This window comes from Meles meles, chromosome 16 (assembly GCF_922984935.1).
Source record: "Meles meles chromosome 16, mMelMel3.1 paternal haplotype, whole genome shotgun sequence".
In the NCBI taxonomy this organism is placed as follows: Eukaryota; Metazoa; Chordata; class Mammalia; order Carnivora; family Mustelidae; genus Meles; species Meles meles.
In genome coordinates this window covers 57,990,290-58,006,251 of record NC_060081.1, presented here as the reverse complement: position 1 = coordinate 58,006,251, position 15,962 = coordinate 57,990,290, and the positions used below count along the sequence as shown (strand labels likewise).

Sequence of the window (15,962 nt, the reverse complement as noted above, 5' to 3'; positions counted from 1 at the left end):
CATCTCCCTCACCACTCAAAACTTCCCTCTCCTAAACCATCTCTACCTTTAATCTCAATGACAAAGAGGACTTGCTTTATGCCTGCCTTTTCTCCCTGCAAGGTTGGCTCCACTCCTCTAGAGGGAAACAAAATCAAAGACATAATCACTTTCTCAGTATTAAGGACCAAAAAACCTTGGCACATTTCTGGTGGAGAAAAATGTCACTTAGTATTTAAGCTTTTATGGAAAGGAGAGACAAAGGGCAGGTAGTGATTAGGATATAAACTCGCTAAAAAATACATGGGAGGGATGCCTGGGTGGCTCAATCAGTTTAGTGTCTGTGGCTCAGGTCATAACCCCAGGGCCTTGGGATCAAGTCCCGCACTGGGCTCCTTGCTCAGCAGGAAGCCTACTTCTCCCTCTGCCTGCTGCACCCCCTCACCCAGCTTGTGCACTTTCTCGCTCTATCTCTGGCAAATAAATATAATCTTTTAAAAAATAAAAATAAAAAATAAAAAATACATGGGAATTAGAGATAACTCTATGATTACTGTAGTCCTACGGATATAAGGTAAAAATGAATAAATCTGTGCTGTTCAAAGTCTGTTCTCACGTGGCTTCAAAAAATTAAAAGCAGGCATGACCTCTGCATGGAGATGGCTAAGTTAACAAAGGAGTAAGGGAAACATCTGTAAGAGAGGAAAAGGTCAAGGTAGTGTGTCAAGGGAGCTGTGCTATGCCTGGTATTAACATTTCACTTGAGCTGCTGAAGAGGTCAGATTACATATTTGTCGCCATCAGCTAATTTAATTGAAAAGTCTAGCCAACTCCAAAGCTATAAATTCAGACAAAAGGATACCTAGCTCTGGGTTTTTCTAAATTTTACTTTTTCTGCATTTAATTATGGCAATACAAAATAGAAAAGTAAAATCAAATCTTCTAGAGCCACATTCCAAACTAAAGGTTCACTTTGTAAATCCATATACTATATTGGATGATCCATATTTGACAGCTCCTCACACAGCCAAGCGAAATTAATATGGACATTTCATGGGCTTTTGATGTTCACTGCCATCATCTGTTTCACTGCTAAAATCAGGAAACATATGGGATGAATTGGTAAAGGATGCTGAGAGTTTCTCTTGCCTTTTTTTTTTTTAATTCATCTCTAATTCAGGATACCTCTAACAAGACCAAGATCTAGCACAGTAGTGTACTCTACATCATATTCTAATTCCTAGGACATTTTTTTAAAATATGAGATAGAAATAAGAGAAAGAAATAAGAGAAAAAAAGTTCCTGAAGAAAGATGATGGGAAATCAAGTATCTTCAGGGAACACCAAGGTCCAAGGAACATAAGTCTAAAACCTCCAGTATAGTTAGTAAAAAGAAGTAGTCATGTAGATAGTAAAAACAGAAGGTTTTGGACTCAGGTCTCAATGTAAAATGAATGAATTCGACACCAGGACTGAACCAAGTTTGAATAGTGCATCTGCTACAGATTAACTGTGTGACCTTGGGCAATTTACTTAAGTTCTCTGATCCTTACTTCCTCATCAGTAAAACAAGAGCTACTAACTCCCTCCCAAGGTTGTTTTAAGAATTACATGAGATGACATACATGAACAACACCCAGCAGAAAACCTAGCAAAGAATCCCTTTTTAAAGAATTCAACTGGGGCACCTGGGAGGCTCAGTCATTAAGCCTCTGCCTTCAGCTCAGGTCATGATCCTAGGGTCCTGGGATCAAGCCCTGCATCAGGCTCCCTGCTCAGCAGGAATCCTGCTTCTGCCTCACCTACTCCCCCTGACCCCCACTGCTGTGTCTCTCTCTGTCAAATAAATAAAATCCTTTAAAAAAAAAAAAAAGTTTAATTTAACTTGCTTAAAAAAAAAAAAAAGAATTCAACTGGACTTAAAAGTCTGATTCAGTTGACACATCTGCCATGCACTCATTTCACAAGTTTAATTTATGGTACCCCAACCCCTATAATTTCAGATAGCCTCAAGGCCTTCAAGGGGCCAGAAGACAGAAACCAGAGACTAAGGCAAAAAGCTACTTAACCAGCCATAATAAAACCCAGAGACAGGATCTGTCACGTGTACATACACTAGTTCAGACTGCACATGGGGCCAGTCAGTAGAGTAACAGTGAGGCCCAATTTGGTAACCTTACCAAAGCAGAAACAATAACCAGGAAGAGACTGTCCCTCATTAAGCCTTCCAGGTTTCACAAATCTGAAGTACATCTTTACAATTCAGTGACTGCTTTCTATAATATGAGATTCAAAACAATACTCTAAAACTAAGGAGTGAGGATAAAGCTGGCAGGTAAGAAATTTTTTTTTCCACACCGCTTTCCTCCCATTTTTCCCTTATCCTGGAAGAGGTGTGAACTTAGTGAATTAACTCATCTTAGTCCTAATGCTGCATTCATTTATTGTACACTATCTTTTAAATGACCTTTCCTGCCTAAAAGCATTCACTGAATTCAAATAACTAATCATAAAGTCTCGATCTGCATGTCCCACAACAGGCTTAATACTCAAGAATAAGCTTAAAGTCAATCTGTATAGAGGAAAGCCAACAGGTTCCAGACCAGCACAAACGCACTCAATAGTCAAAGATAAAAGACAAAAATCATTACAAGTACCTAAAACATAATTCAATTTAATAAGTCCCAACTCTCAAAATAACAAGTCAATAACCCTCCAAACAACTGAAAATCAAAGGATTGTTGTTTTGTTTTGCTTTAAAGTAGGCTCCATGCCCAAAGTAGGGCTTGAAATCAGGACCCTGAGACTAAGGGTCACACACTCTAGTGACTGAGCCAGCCAGGTGCCCCCATAACTTTGTTACTAGTAGGAAAATGTATGCCCAATTCTACACAAGGACTCACTGAAGTAACAACTCTAAATTTACATGCAGACAAGTGACTAATAAGTAAGTAAAGTTCTGTAGCAGTATTATTATTCTCAAAGCCTTCAGCTCATTTCACACTACTCTGCCACAGGGTAGAAGTGGGAGACGAGGTAGGGTGCATACAACACAAAGCAACAAAGGTTCTGAGCATCTCCCTCAAAAAGGGAAGAAATAACCAGAAAAAGTTCTGTAGTGTTTAGAAATCTACAAGCACTGTTTCCCTTCCCTTATAAACGCTGTATTCTGAGAACCTGGATGACCTTTAAAGTATAGGAAATTCACAGTGTCAGAGTACAGAAACGAGGGTGTGATTTTCCCATTCACTGATGGTCAAGACAGTGTTTTTTTTTTTTAATTTTATTTTTTTGTCAGAGAAAGCTAGAGTACAAACAGAGGGAGCCGGTAGGCAAAGGGAGAAGCAAGGAGCCCGGTGCAGAACTTGATCCCAAAACCCTGGGATCATGACCTGACCCATCCAGGGGTCCAGGTCAACACTTTTTTTTTTTAAGGTAATCTCTACACCCAAAGTGGAGTAGAACTCAACATCCTGAGATCCCAAGTCACAAGCCCTACCAACTGAGCCAGCCAGGTGCCCCAAGGTCAACTTTTTTTTTTTTTTAAAGATTTTATTATTTAAGTAATCTCTATACCCAACATGGGGCTCAAACCTACAACCCTGAGATCGAGAGTCACACACTCCACCAACCACACGAGTCAGGTGCCCCAGTCAACATATTTTAAGTAACAGCTCCCTTAATGTTAAGAACTCAGGCTCTGCTGTCAGAGAGATCTAGATTTTAATCTGGGCTTTGTCATTTATTAGTTCTATAACATCTAAGTCAATTTCACAAATTGTAAAATCCGGATACAGACCTACCTAAAAGACTGGAGGATAGGGGCGCCTGGGTGGCTCAGCGGGTTAAAGCCTCTGCCTTCAGCTCAGGTCATGATCCCAGGGTCCTGGGATCGAGCCCCGCGTCGGGCTCTCTGCTTAGCTGGGAGTCTGCTTCCTCCCCTCTCTCTCTCTCTGCCTGCCTCTCTGCCTACTTGTAGTCTCTATCTGTCAAATAAATAAATCTTTAAAAAAAAAAAAAAAAAAAAAAAAAAAAGACTGGAGGATAAAAAGGCAAAAGGTAAATGCATGGTATCTAGCCCATAATAAACATTCACTATTAGTTACTATTAGGCAGGAAGTATCCTCATTTATATAAAGAAACGGAGTCTCAGAAGTTGAAAAACTTCCCAGAACTGGTCCTCAAACCCAAAGTTTGCAAACTCTTTATCCATTATGATCAACAACCTGCCTCATCTGTATCTCTGCCTTTTTAAATAGGTTACTAACTGCAATTTATCTGGTCTGGACTGTGTGGTCACAGATTATTGTGTTTCTAGGGAGTTTTTTTTTTTTTTTCCTTATCCAATAGTTTGGTGAAAAATGACTAAATGCATCAGTGTGGCATAGTAGGTAAGGGCTAAAGAGAGACCCTGTCTCTCATTGTCAGTATGCTTACCTGGGGTAGGCTTCCTCTTCTCCATCTGATTTGTTGCTTTTAAAACCTGCTGAGGGAGTGCCTGGCTGGCTCAGTCAGAAGTCATGAGTCTGAGCCCCATGCTGGATATAGAGACTACTTAAATAAATAAATAAACTTAAAAATCTGCTTATAAACTGGGCTCAGACGAGTATCTTTGAAGAATGGGCAGTATATGAGTGAGCCCAGAGTAAAAGTTTGAGGTGTTATGCTATTACCAAGATTTACAAGCTTCAATCATAGTCATGGTTCCAGCAGGAAAGATGCCATACTCCAGAGTAAGGATAAATCAAGAAGGGTTTAAAAACAGGACTATGAAGGTGATAATCACAAGGGAGAGAAATATCCTGGGATTAGAGAGCACACTTTTTTTTTTTTAACGATTTTATTTATTTCTTTGAGAGAGAGAGAGAGAGAGAATGAGAGGAGAGAGGTCAGCGGGAGAAGCAGACTCCTGAGCAGGGAGCCCGATGTGGGACTTGATCCCAGGACTCCAGGATCATGACCTGAGCCCAAGGCAGTCGCTTAACCAACTGAGCCAGCCACCCAGGCGCCCCTAGAGAGCACAATTCTAAGCTGGAGGAACAAAGAAAATAAAAACTCCAAATCTAGGAGGAGAGTTGTAGAGCGAACCTCCTTTAGAGGAATGGCAAATCTTCATCAAGGGACACAACCAGCCAGAGCCAATATCAACAGGAAGGAAGCAGGGAAATTAAAATTCCCTAACCTTAGATGGCAAGGAAGCTCTCAACAGAGTTCATATAATAAGCCAGCCTCAGAGGGCAGAGAATGAGCAACAGATGGAGAGTAGACCTGGAGGAGAAAATGGTAGGTACCTTATTCAACCCTCCAGGAAGTCTTTCTGGTACACTTAACATCTCTTCTTTCATGCTAATAGACAAATGTCAGGTTAAAAAAAAAAAAGAATTACTGAGGGCGCCTGGGTGGCTCTGTGGGTTAAGCCTCTGCCTTTGGCTCAGGTCATGATCTCAGGGTCCCGGGGAGTCTACTTCCCCCTCTCTCTCTGCCTGACGCTCTGCCTACTTGTGATATCTCTCTATCCCAAATAAATAAATAAAAACTTTTTAAAAAATGCAAATACTGTAACTCTTAAGAAGCTTACATTTAGGAGTTTATATTCTTAGATTACTAAGAAGGCTGAATGAGGTAAGTGTCATCAGAGAGAAAAGAGCTGTGGTGCTGTGAAAAGTTCTGGAATAGGCTTCCTTGCCATCTGGCCCCTGACAAGAACAACTCCAGCCAGAACGCACTGTTATCCTATTAACAAGGTATACAAGCTTTAATCAGGTTCCCTGAAGGTCCAGATCTCCCGAACTGCTCACTAAGCCCTCAAGGGTATGCTCATTGCCTAAAGAGGTCCACCATTCCTCCCGCTCGAAAAAGCCCCTCTCCTTCTTAGGCCTGGTTCAAATGTCACCTCCTTTCCCAAACCTTACTTGGACCCTCAAAGAACAATTAGTTATTCCTACCCTGTATTCCCAAGAGACTATGCTTTGAGCACTTAAAGCACTTTATTACCTATGCACAGGTGCAGGACCCCTACTACACTGTGAGATTCTAAGTCTTCCTTGTATCCTCAGGCACAAGCAGCACCCAAAATGGTGGGCTGAGCACAGTTTAAGTACTCTACATATATTACTATATACATTACCATATATTTTTTAAAAATTTTATTTATTTATTTGACAGAGATCACAAATAGGCAGAGAGGCAGGCAGAGAGAGAGGGGGGAAGCAGGCTCCCTGCTGAGCAGAGAGCTGGATGTGGGGGCTCGATCCCAGGACCCCGGGATCATGACCTGAGCGGAAGGCAGAGGCTCCAACCCACTGAGCCAGCCAGGTGCCCCCATTACCATATTTAGATTGTCAATCATCACAAAACTGTAAATGGGGCAGGAACTCTCATCAACTCAATTTTTTAAAGATTTTATTTATTGACAGAGAAAGAGCACATGTAGGCAGAGGCACAGGGGTACAGGGGCAGCCAGAAGGGCAGGCAGAGAGTGAGGGAGAAGCAGGCTCCCACTGAGCAGGGAGCCCGACTTGGTGCTCAAATCCCAAGACACTGGGATCATGACCTGAGCTGAAGGTAGCCACCCAACCAACCAAGCCACCCAGGCGCCCCTCGTCCACTCCATTTTAACAGATGAAGAAAATGAAGTCCACAGAAAGGTTAAATAATGTGTCCCAAGTCTCAAAGTTAATAGAACAGGACCCCAAGATTTCAACCTAGGCACAACTCCAGAAGTGAATTTCAATAGACCTCATGGGTTGAAAAGGTCCCTCTACAAGACCAATGGTCCCCACCCCCAAGATGCATAGTTATTATTCACACCAGGATATGAAAAGATGATACTGGAACTTCTACTTTTGTTTTAATTCATCCTTTGCAAAATGTCTATTTTTGCACATGTTATAAAATGTACATAATACGGACTACAGTTAGCACCGTAATTCTAACTTAAAACATTCACATGTGTACACACTTAACCCTATCTACTGACAGAACAGTAAAAACATCTGAAACCAATGCTCTAGACTACTTCCACCAAGGACTGAGCTCCTACATTCTCTGCCCAGCACTTCAGTTAAACACATAGCCAATCAAGACCATAGGTAAGCTCCAAGAGGCAAGAATCTGCTTTATTCATCTTTGTAAGCCCTACAATAGCACAGGGCCTGGTGCGTAGCAGATGGTCAATGCTCAATCTAACTGTATCAAGGAAAAATCACTGAAAAAATCCTCAGTATTTTAGTGAAACTTATGCTTCCTGATTAAAAGAAAAAGTGCACTAAGCATGCTAAGAATGAAATATAGAATTCTATTAAGAATAAGTAAATAAATAAATCTTCGTTACATAATAGAACCAAAAACTGTACTTTGGGGGTATATTTTAAACCAAAAATTGCATGGAACAGGTGTGGATGTAAAAAACTGGAGTCTGGATTAAAAGTCCTTTCCTTTACAGAGATGGTGCATCTTAGACCTAAAGAGTCACCTCAGCCTCTCTTTTGTTACAACCTCCGAGAGGAAAGGATCAAGCTATCAAAAGCAGCTAATTGCAGACTTGATACGAAGAGGCAATGCTGCATGCACCTACTTTGCATTTCTTCAACTTTTAAAGAGTGTCAAAGAGGAGAAGCGGCGTAAAGCCTCCCTTTTATATGGACTGAGGGTCCTGCAGCTAGATCACAATTCGACAGTTTCATCTGCGGCAAAATGGGCATATTCAAATACTTAACTTTTTTTTAAGACTGTATTTTATATTTATTTGACAGAGCCAGAGGAAGAAAACAAACAGGGGGAGTAGGAGAGGGAGAAGAACGGCTCCGCCGCAGCAGGGAACCCCACGCCAGGTTCCAACCCAGAACCACCTAAGTGAAAGGCGAACCCTTAACGACTGAGCCACCCAGGCGCCCCCAAATATTTAACTCTTACTTACACTATCACCAGGATTAAATGAAGAGAAAACAAGCAAAACAGTCTTATGTTTCCTCATCTACCTTGTGTCCCCCTCCCCAAACCAAACTCAAAGACTGAATTTGGTCTATCCATTTTTTTGCTATATTCCCAGGGCCGAGAATGATATTTTACCTAATAAATTATTTAATACTGAATGAATAGAATGCAAAACGCCTACTGCTCAAAAAATGTTGACGACTGCTATTGTAACAAGAAACAATTAAAATGTTACTGCTGTTACTGAGATACCACCCCTCCCCCAAGGATCTCAAAATTCTACGAGGAACACTAGACAAATGGGGGAATAGAGAAACGGAGGTAAAAAAAACAACTGACTCAGAAAGCAGGACTATCCTAAGACATCTTAAACGAATATACAACCAGAGGCCAATTTCGGGATTTTCCGAGGGAGGTTCATCCTGGATGCGGTTTATCGGCGACTGCAGTAATAACAGTTTTCACGCTTGCATATGTCCCAGTCTGTGCCAAGCATTCTACTGGCCCCACAAACCCCAAAAACCCTGGCGGCGGGTACGGGGGTTGAAATGCTCTTCACACCCCCATTTTGCAGAAGGAGGAACTGAGGCTCGGAAAAGACCCAAGGTCACAACCCCTAAGCGGTAGAGCCAGAATGTGAACCCAGGCAATCTGACCCGAGCCTGCACTCAACAGGCCCCCTTCAAAGAGGCCATCCTCGCCTTCTCCACCATCCGCCACACACCCCTTGAAACTGGGCGTGTGTAATATTTCCCTAGGAGCCGGCCTTAGGGGCCCCACCGCCGGGAGAACAAAACAATCCTTGTCCGCCGGTAAGTCGGATGGACGCCGGCCGGGCCTGGGCTCCGAGGCCGCGATCCCTACGGCTTCGCTCACATCCCGAGCCACGAGCCCTCCGGGGACGCAGGAAGCGCCCGCACGGTCTCGAAAACCCGGGAAGGCCCAGCCTTCCGCGTGACCTTGGATCCACCGCCCTGCTTCGGGCCTCAGTTTCCCCAACCCCGCCTCGCGCCGGGGGCCTCTCGCGAGCTCGCGCCTGTGGAGCAGCAGGCCCCTCACACGCCCCCCTCAGCCTCCCGCCTTCCCGCCCTGCTTACGCTGGAAGGCGGCCGCTCCAGGGACGCCCACCATCGCCAATCGCCTCCGCCGCTCGCCTCCCGCCTCCACCCGCGGCCCGAGTCGCTCGCCGGAGCCGCCGCGGAACCAGGACCCGCGACGCCCGCCAGCCACAGCACCACCGCTCCTGCCGCCGCCAACGCCGCCGTTAGGCCGCGCGCCGCCCCGCCCCCCAGTTGGCTCCGCCCCGGCCGCTGGGCACGCCCCGCCTCTCACCCTCGCCCGCCGGACCAACGCACGCGGAAGCCCGGCCCCAAGGCCCCGTCCAGCTAAGCCCCGCCCCCTGACCTGCCCCGCCCCTTCCGCGCGAACCTGACGCCCTATCCCTGCGCATCCAGCTTCTCAGACCCGCCCCTTCTGTGTCACGCGCGCCCATCACGCGCCAGGCCCACTCTTCTAGCCCTGGGCTTCCGGCTGTGGCCAGGGCAAAGGAGGAGGAGAGACCCTAGGGGGCGGGGCTTCGGGGGGAGGGGACAGCGCCGCACCTGAGTTCTCCAGGTTAAGGCCTGGTCGCGTTGAAGCATGTCTCTGGGTAAGTCACTTCCTCGTTTCGGCCTACTCTGTGCCGAATATCTAAAATGTCGCCATCATGATATTAATAACCGTTAGATATCATTTCTGTTACTGAGCTCTTTATCATCTTCTGGTGCTGTTTTCCATACGCTCATCCATTTAATCCTCACAATGAGGGAGAGAGGAATTACTTTCCCTTTTCTGTACATGAAAAAAGGCCTTTTTCGCCAACCAGCTTGCCCACTGCTTATTGTTAGCAGAAAGCAGAGATGGGACGAGAACCTAAAACCTAAGGAGTTCTGATCCGATATTTTGAGCTACTCTGAACAGACTCCCAAAAACTCGACTCAAAAACAGGAATTAAAATTAAAACAAGAGGGGCGCCTGGGTGGCTCAGGTGGTTAGTTAGGCTTCTGCCTTTGGCTGGGATCATCCTGGGTTGGAGCCACACATCAGGCTCCCCAGTTGGAGGAGCCTCTTTCTCTTTCTTTCTCTCCCTCTTTCTCTCCCCACTATTCCCTCTACTTGTGTTCTCTAACTCTCTCTGTCAAATAAATGAAGAAAATCTTTAAAAAAAATTTAAAACAAATTAAAAATTACAAACTCCAGGGCATTTGGATGGCTCAGTTGGTAGAACATTCACCCTTGATCTCATGGTAAGGAGTCCCAAGCCCCACATTGGGCATGGAGCCTATTTTAAATAAATACATAAATAAAAATAAATTTAAAAAAAATTCCAAACTCCTCTATATACAAAACACCATAAACAAAGTTCTTTTAACTTTGCTTCCTTTTATAAGCAGAAGACAGGGATAAAATGTCTACAACATATTCAAGAAAGGATCAATATTCAAAATAAATGACTCCTATACACCAAGAAGAAAAAGATAATTTAATAGAAAATGAATGGGGGCACCTGGCTGGCTCAGCCAGTATAGCATGCAACTCTTGATCTCAGGGTCCTGAGTTTGAACCCCACATTGGGCATAGAGATTACTTAAAATTAAATGAAAAAGAAAAATAGACAAAGGCGCCTTGGTGGCACAGTCAGTTAAGCATCTATTTTCAGCTCAGATCGTGGTCCCAGGGTCCTGGGATTGAGCCCCGCATTGGGCTCCCTGCTCAGTGAGAAACCTGGTTCTCCCTCTCCTGCTGCCTGCCAACCCCTCCACTTGTGCTCTTTCTCCTGATAAATTAAAAAAATTAAAATCTTTAAAAAAAAAAAAAGAAAGAAAACAAAGAGGATGAGGAGACAGACAATGCATAGAAAAGAAAATCTGTATGGCTAATAAAAATTAAGAAATAGATGCTCAACCTCGGGGTGCCTGCATGACTCAATTGTTGGGCATCTGCCATCAGCTCAGGTCATGATCTCAGGATCCTGAGATCGAGCCCCACATCGGGCTCCCTGCTCAGTAGGAGTCCTGGCTTCTCCCTCTCCCTGTTCCCCTGCTTGTGTTTGTTCTCTCGCTGTGTGTCTCTGTCAAATTAAAAAATAAAACCTTTAAAATAAGTTAAAAATAAAAATAAATAAAAATAGTTGCCCAGCCTCTCTCATAATCAAGAAAACAAGCAATGAGTTGCCATATTTCATGCATTCGATTGGAAATTCCACTTGTGGGGCGCCTGGGTGTCTCAGTCATTAAACGTCTGCCTTCAGCTCAGCGGGGAGCCTGATTTCCCTCTCCTACTCTCCAGGCTTGTGTTTCCTTTCTCTCTCTTTTTTTAAAGATTTTATTTATTTATTTGACAGACAGAGGTCACAAGTAGGCAGAGAGAGAGGGGGAAGCAGGCTCTCCACCGAGCAGAGAGCCCAACGCAGGGGTCTATCCCAGGACCCGGGGACCACAACCCGAGCTGAAGGCAGAGGCCCCAACCCACTGAGGCACCCAGGCGCCCCTTGTGTTCCTCTCTTGCTTTGTCTCTGTCAAATAAATAAAAATCTTAAGGGGCGCCTGGGTGGCTCAGTGGGTTAAAGCCTCTGCCTTCGGCTCAGGTCATGATCCCAGGGTCCTGGGATCGAGCCCCACATCGGGCTCTCTGCTCCGCAGGGAGCCTGCTTCCTCCTCTCTCTCTGCCTGCCTCTCTGCCTACTTGTGATTTCTCTCTGTCAAATAAATAAAATATTAAAAAAAATAAAAAATAAAAAAAAAATAAAAATCTTAAATTAAAAAAAAAAGGGAAATCCCACCTGTGAGTCTCCATCCCAAAGAAATATTTGCTTATGTGTACAAAAATATGCATAGGAAGGAAGGAAGTTTACATCAGAATCGTAAAAGAAAAATCAAAATTGGCTTGAATGCCCTAAACGGAGAACTAGTGAAATAAACTGTAGAAAATAATATACAATATTTGAAAAGTAGGTAGATCTACTTGCGGTAATAAGAAAAGGTTACGAAGGGGTGCTTGGGTGGCTCAGTGGATTAAAGCCTCTGCCTTAGGCTCACGTCATGATCCCAGGGCCCTGGGATTGAGCCCCACATCGGGCTCTCTGCTCAGCACAGAGCCTGCTTCCTCCTCTCTCTCTGCCTCCCTCTCTGCCTAATTGTGATCTCTCTCTGTCAAATAAATAAATAAAATCTTAAAAAAAAAAAGGAAAGGAAAAGGTTGCCAATGCATATTGTGAACTGGAAAAGCAAATTGGAGTTCCATGAAGCTATTCTTTTGCTTTACTTCCAAGTTTTGGATAATTGGATATTTTTCAACACCTACATACTATGTACACTCTAAAATGGTGTTAAATCCAAGAGCCCACACACCAGAGCCAGACAGGCTGGATGTACACCATAGCTTCACATTTACCAGCTATATAGCCTCAGACAAGTCATTTATTTCATCTTTCTGAGGCTCGGCAAATGGCTCATGATAGGACCCAGCACACAAGACTGTTGCATGAAAAATACAGCGCCTGCTACATTCTTTTTCAGGTTTATTTATTGGTTAGAGAGAGCGTGGGGTGGAGGGGGTAGACTATCTGCTGAGTGCGAGTGGGAGCCCAATGTGGGGGCTTGATCTCAGGACCCTGAGATCATAACCTGAGCCAAAACCAAGAGCTGGATGCACAACTGACTGAGCCACCCAGGTGCCCCCCTGCTATGTTTTTAAAATGTTGTAATTATTATATGCACTTCCTTTTTTTTTTCCTTCTAATTTCTATTCTTATTCACTATCCCCTCTAGCCTCTACCCTTCCTGCCTAGAAGTTACTAGTACATAGTAGGTGCTCAAAAAAATTCCATTGTTGGGGTGCCTGACTGACTCAGTCAGTAGAGCATGTGACTCTTAATCTTCGGGTCCTGAGTTCAAGCCCCACGTTGCACGTGGAACCTACATTAAAAAAACTTTTTTTTTTAATTTATAGAAATTCCATTACCATTTGAATCCTGTTCTGTACTGCCTTGCCTTCTCTTAGCACTTGGCTATCTGGGATACAATGAATGCAACATCTTTTTTTTTTTTTAATATTTTATTTATTTGACAGAGAGAAATCACAACTAGGCAGAGAGGCAGGCAGAGAGAGAGGCGGAAGCAGGCTCCCTGCAGAGCAGAGAGCCCGATGCAGGGCTTGATCCCAGGACCCCGGGATCATGACCTGAGTCGAAGGCAGAGGCTTTAACCCACCGAGCCACCCAGGCGCCCCTTATTTTATTTTTTTAAAGATTTTATTTATTTATTACAGAGAGCAGGTGAGAGAGAGAGAGAGAGAGAGAAAAGGAGCAAGGGTAGAGGCAAAGCTGACTCCCTTCTGAGCTGAGCCTGACATAGGGCTTGATCCCAGGACCCTGGGATCAGGAGCTGAGCCTAAGGCAGATGCTTAACCAACTGAGACACCCAGGTGCGCCAGCTGCAACATTTTAAATATTTTTAGATACAGATGTTTAAGTAATGCTTGCTGAGGAGCACCTGGCTGGCTTAGTCAGTGGAGCATATGACTCTTGATTGTTGGATCATGAGTTCGAGCCCCATGTTGGACATAGAGATTCCTTAAAAATAAAAAATCCTTAAAAAGGGGGGGGAAGGGGGCACCTGGGTGGCTCATTGGGTTAAAGCCTCTGCCTTTGGCTCAGGTCATGATCCCAGGGTCATGGGATCCAGCCCCACATCGGGCTCTCTGCTCAGCGGGGAGCCTGCTTCCTCCTCTCTCTCTCTGCCTACTTGTGATCTCTGTCTGCCAAATAAATAAATAAAATTTTTTAAAAAATTAAATTAAATTAAAAAGGGGGGAGGGTACCTGGGTAGCTCAGTCCATTAAGCATTCTACTCTTGATTTTGTCTCAGATCCTGATCTTGGGGTTGTGGGTTTAAGTCCAGAGTTGGGCTCTGCACACTGTCTGTGGAGCCTGCTTGGAATTATCTCCCTCTTCTCTGCCCCTCCCACCCTCTAAAAAAAGTCTTGGGGCGCACGGCTGGCTCAGTCATAAGAGCATGCAGCTCTTGATGTTAGGATTGTGAGTTCAAGCCCCACGTTGAGTGCAGAGATTACTTTAAAAAAATAAATAAAGGGGCGCCTGGGTGGCTCAGTGGGTTAAGCCGCTGCCTTCGGCTCAGGTCATGATCTCGGGGTCCTGGGATCGAGTCCCGCATCGGGCTCTCTGCTCAGCAGGGAGCCTGCTTCCCTCTCTCTCTCTCTCTCTGCCTGCCTCTCTATCTACTTGTGATCTCTCTCTGTCAAATAAATAAATTAAAAAAATCTTAAAAAAAAAAAAAAAAAAAAGATCCCAGGGTCCTGGGATCAAGCCCCGCATCAGGCTCTTGCTGAACAGGGAGCCTGCTTCCCTTCCTCTCTCTCTGTCTTCCTCTCTGCCTACTTGTGATCTCTGTCTGTCAAATAAATAAATAAAATCTTTTTAAAAAATAATAAATAAATAAATAAACTTAAGGGGTGCCTGGATGGCTCAGGTGATTAAGCGTCTTACTCTTGATTTCAGCTCAGGTCATGATCTCAGGGTCCTGGGATTGAGACTCTGCACTTAGGTGCAGAGCCTGCTTAAGAGTCTCTCTCTCTCTCTCTCTCTCTCTCTCTCTCCCTCCTCCCCTTTCCCTCTGCCCCTCTCCCTGCTTGGACCTGCTCACTTGCTTGCTCACTCTCTCTAAAGAAATAGATAAAATCTTGGGAACTCCTGGGTGTTTCAGTCAGTTAAGTGGCTGCTTTCAGCTCAGGTCATGATCCCAGAGTCCTCGAATTAAGTCCCCCATGAGGCTCCTTGCTCAGTAGAGAGCCGGCTTCACCTCTGCCTGCTGCTCCCCCTGCTTGTGTTGTCTCTCCCTCTCTCTCTCTGTCTCTCAATCTCTCTCTCTCTGACAAAAGAATAAAATCTTTAAAAACAAATAAATTGAAAAAGAATAATAAAAAATTAAAAATCTAAAAAAGAGGGGCGCCTGGGTGGCTCAGTGGGTTAAAGCCTCTGCCTTGGGCTCAGGTCATGATCTCGGGGTCTTAGGATCGAGCCCTACATCGGGCTCTCTGCTCAGTGGGGAGCCTGCTTCCTCCTCTCTCTCTGCCTCTCTCTCTGCCTACTTGTGATCTCTGTCTGTCAAATAAACAAATAAAATTAAAAAAAAAATCTAAAAAAGAGAGAGAGTAAGAAATGCTTGCTGATTTAAGTCTGGGAGAAAGCAAGGAAGGAGGCAAGATGGTTAAGGGCCTAAGATCACATGCCATAAATCAGTTGCCCAGTCAGAGGCTGCACAAAAGTGTTTTGCCACCCTGTTCAACCCAATAAGCATGAGTTAATCTGTCAAACACTTAGTGAGAAACTGGCCCCTAATTTGGTGGTTCTCAAAATCTTTGAAGCAAGAAACTGTTTTAGAGGGGCGCCTGAGTGGCTCAATGGGTTAAGCCTCTGCCTTCGGCTCAGGTCATGATCTCAGGGTCCTGGGATTGAGTCCCGCATCGGACTCTGCTCAACGGAGAGCCTGCTTCCCTTCCTCTCTCTCTGCCTGCCTCTCTGCCTGCTTGTGATCTCTCTCTGTGTGTCAAATAAATAAATAAAATCTTAAAAAGAAAGAAAGAAAGAAACTGATTTAGAAACTCCTACTCAGAGACCCTGATGATCAGAAACATTGTGGTTCCAAGCCTGGAGCCACAAATGGGCTGCCCTCTGGAGGCAGAGGACAAGAAAAATGCCTTCCCCTTATCCTGTCTTGCCTAATCAGATCTGGGGTACTTCTATGACCACATCTCCATCACCTTCATGCTGGCCAGGTAGGCCTCTGGAGTCCCAGTGCATGCAGAGCCCTGGCCTCAAACTAGGAGCCATAGTTCTCCTTCCACACAATCACCCCCGACTTCACTCCTACATACTCTTAAGGCATCAACTCATCTGGTACTTCCTCAGGGAAGCCCTCTCGAACCCTGCAGACTTACCAGAACTCCTTACATCCGCTCCTATAATACCATGCACCTGTTCTTCATGGCAT

General features: G+C 44.6%; 1 protein-coding gene across 2 annotated transcripts in view; it reads right to left on the bottom strand.

The window, feature by feature from the left end:
• The window catches only part of CBFA2T2 (CBFA2/RUNX1 partner transcriptional co-repressor 2), a 152,836-nt gene extending 143,657 nt beyond the window's left edge, over positions 1 to 9,179 (bottom strand). For both annotated transcript variants that reach the window (XM_045981221.1, XM_045981222.1), the window contains exon 1: positions 9,012 to 9,179. In XM_045981221.1, the coding sequence (XP_045837177.1) occupies positions 9,012 to 9,045 (34 nt within the window). In that variant the 5' untranslated portion in view covers positions 9,046 to 9,179. The remainder of the gene's footprint in view (positions 1 to 9,011) is intronic.
• Between the last annotated feature and the right edge of the window lie 6,783 nt (positions 9,180 to 15,962).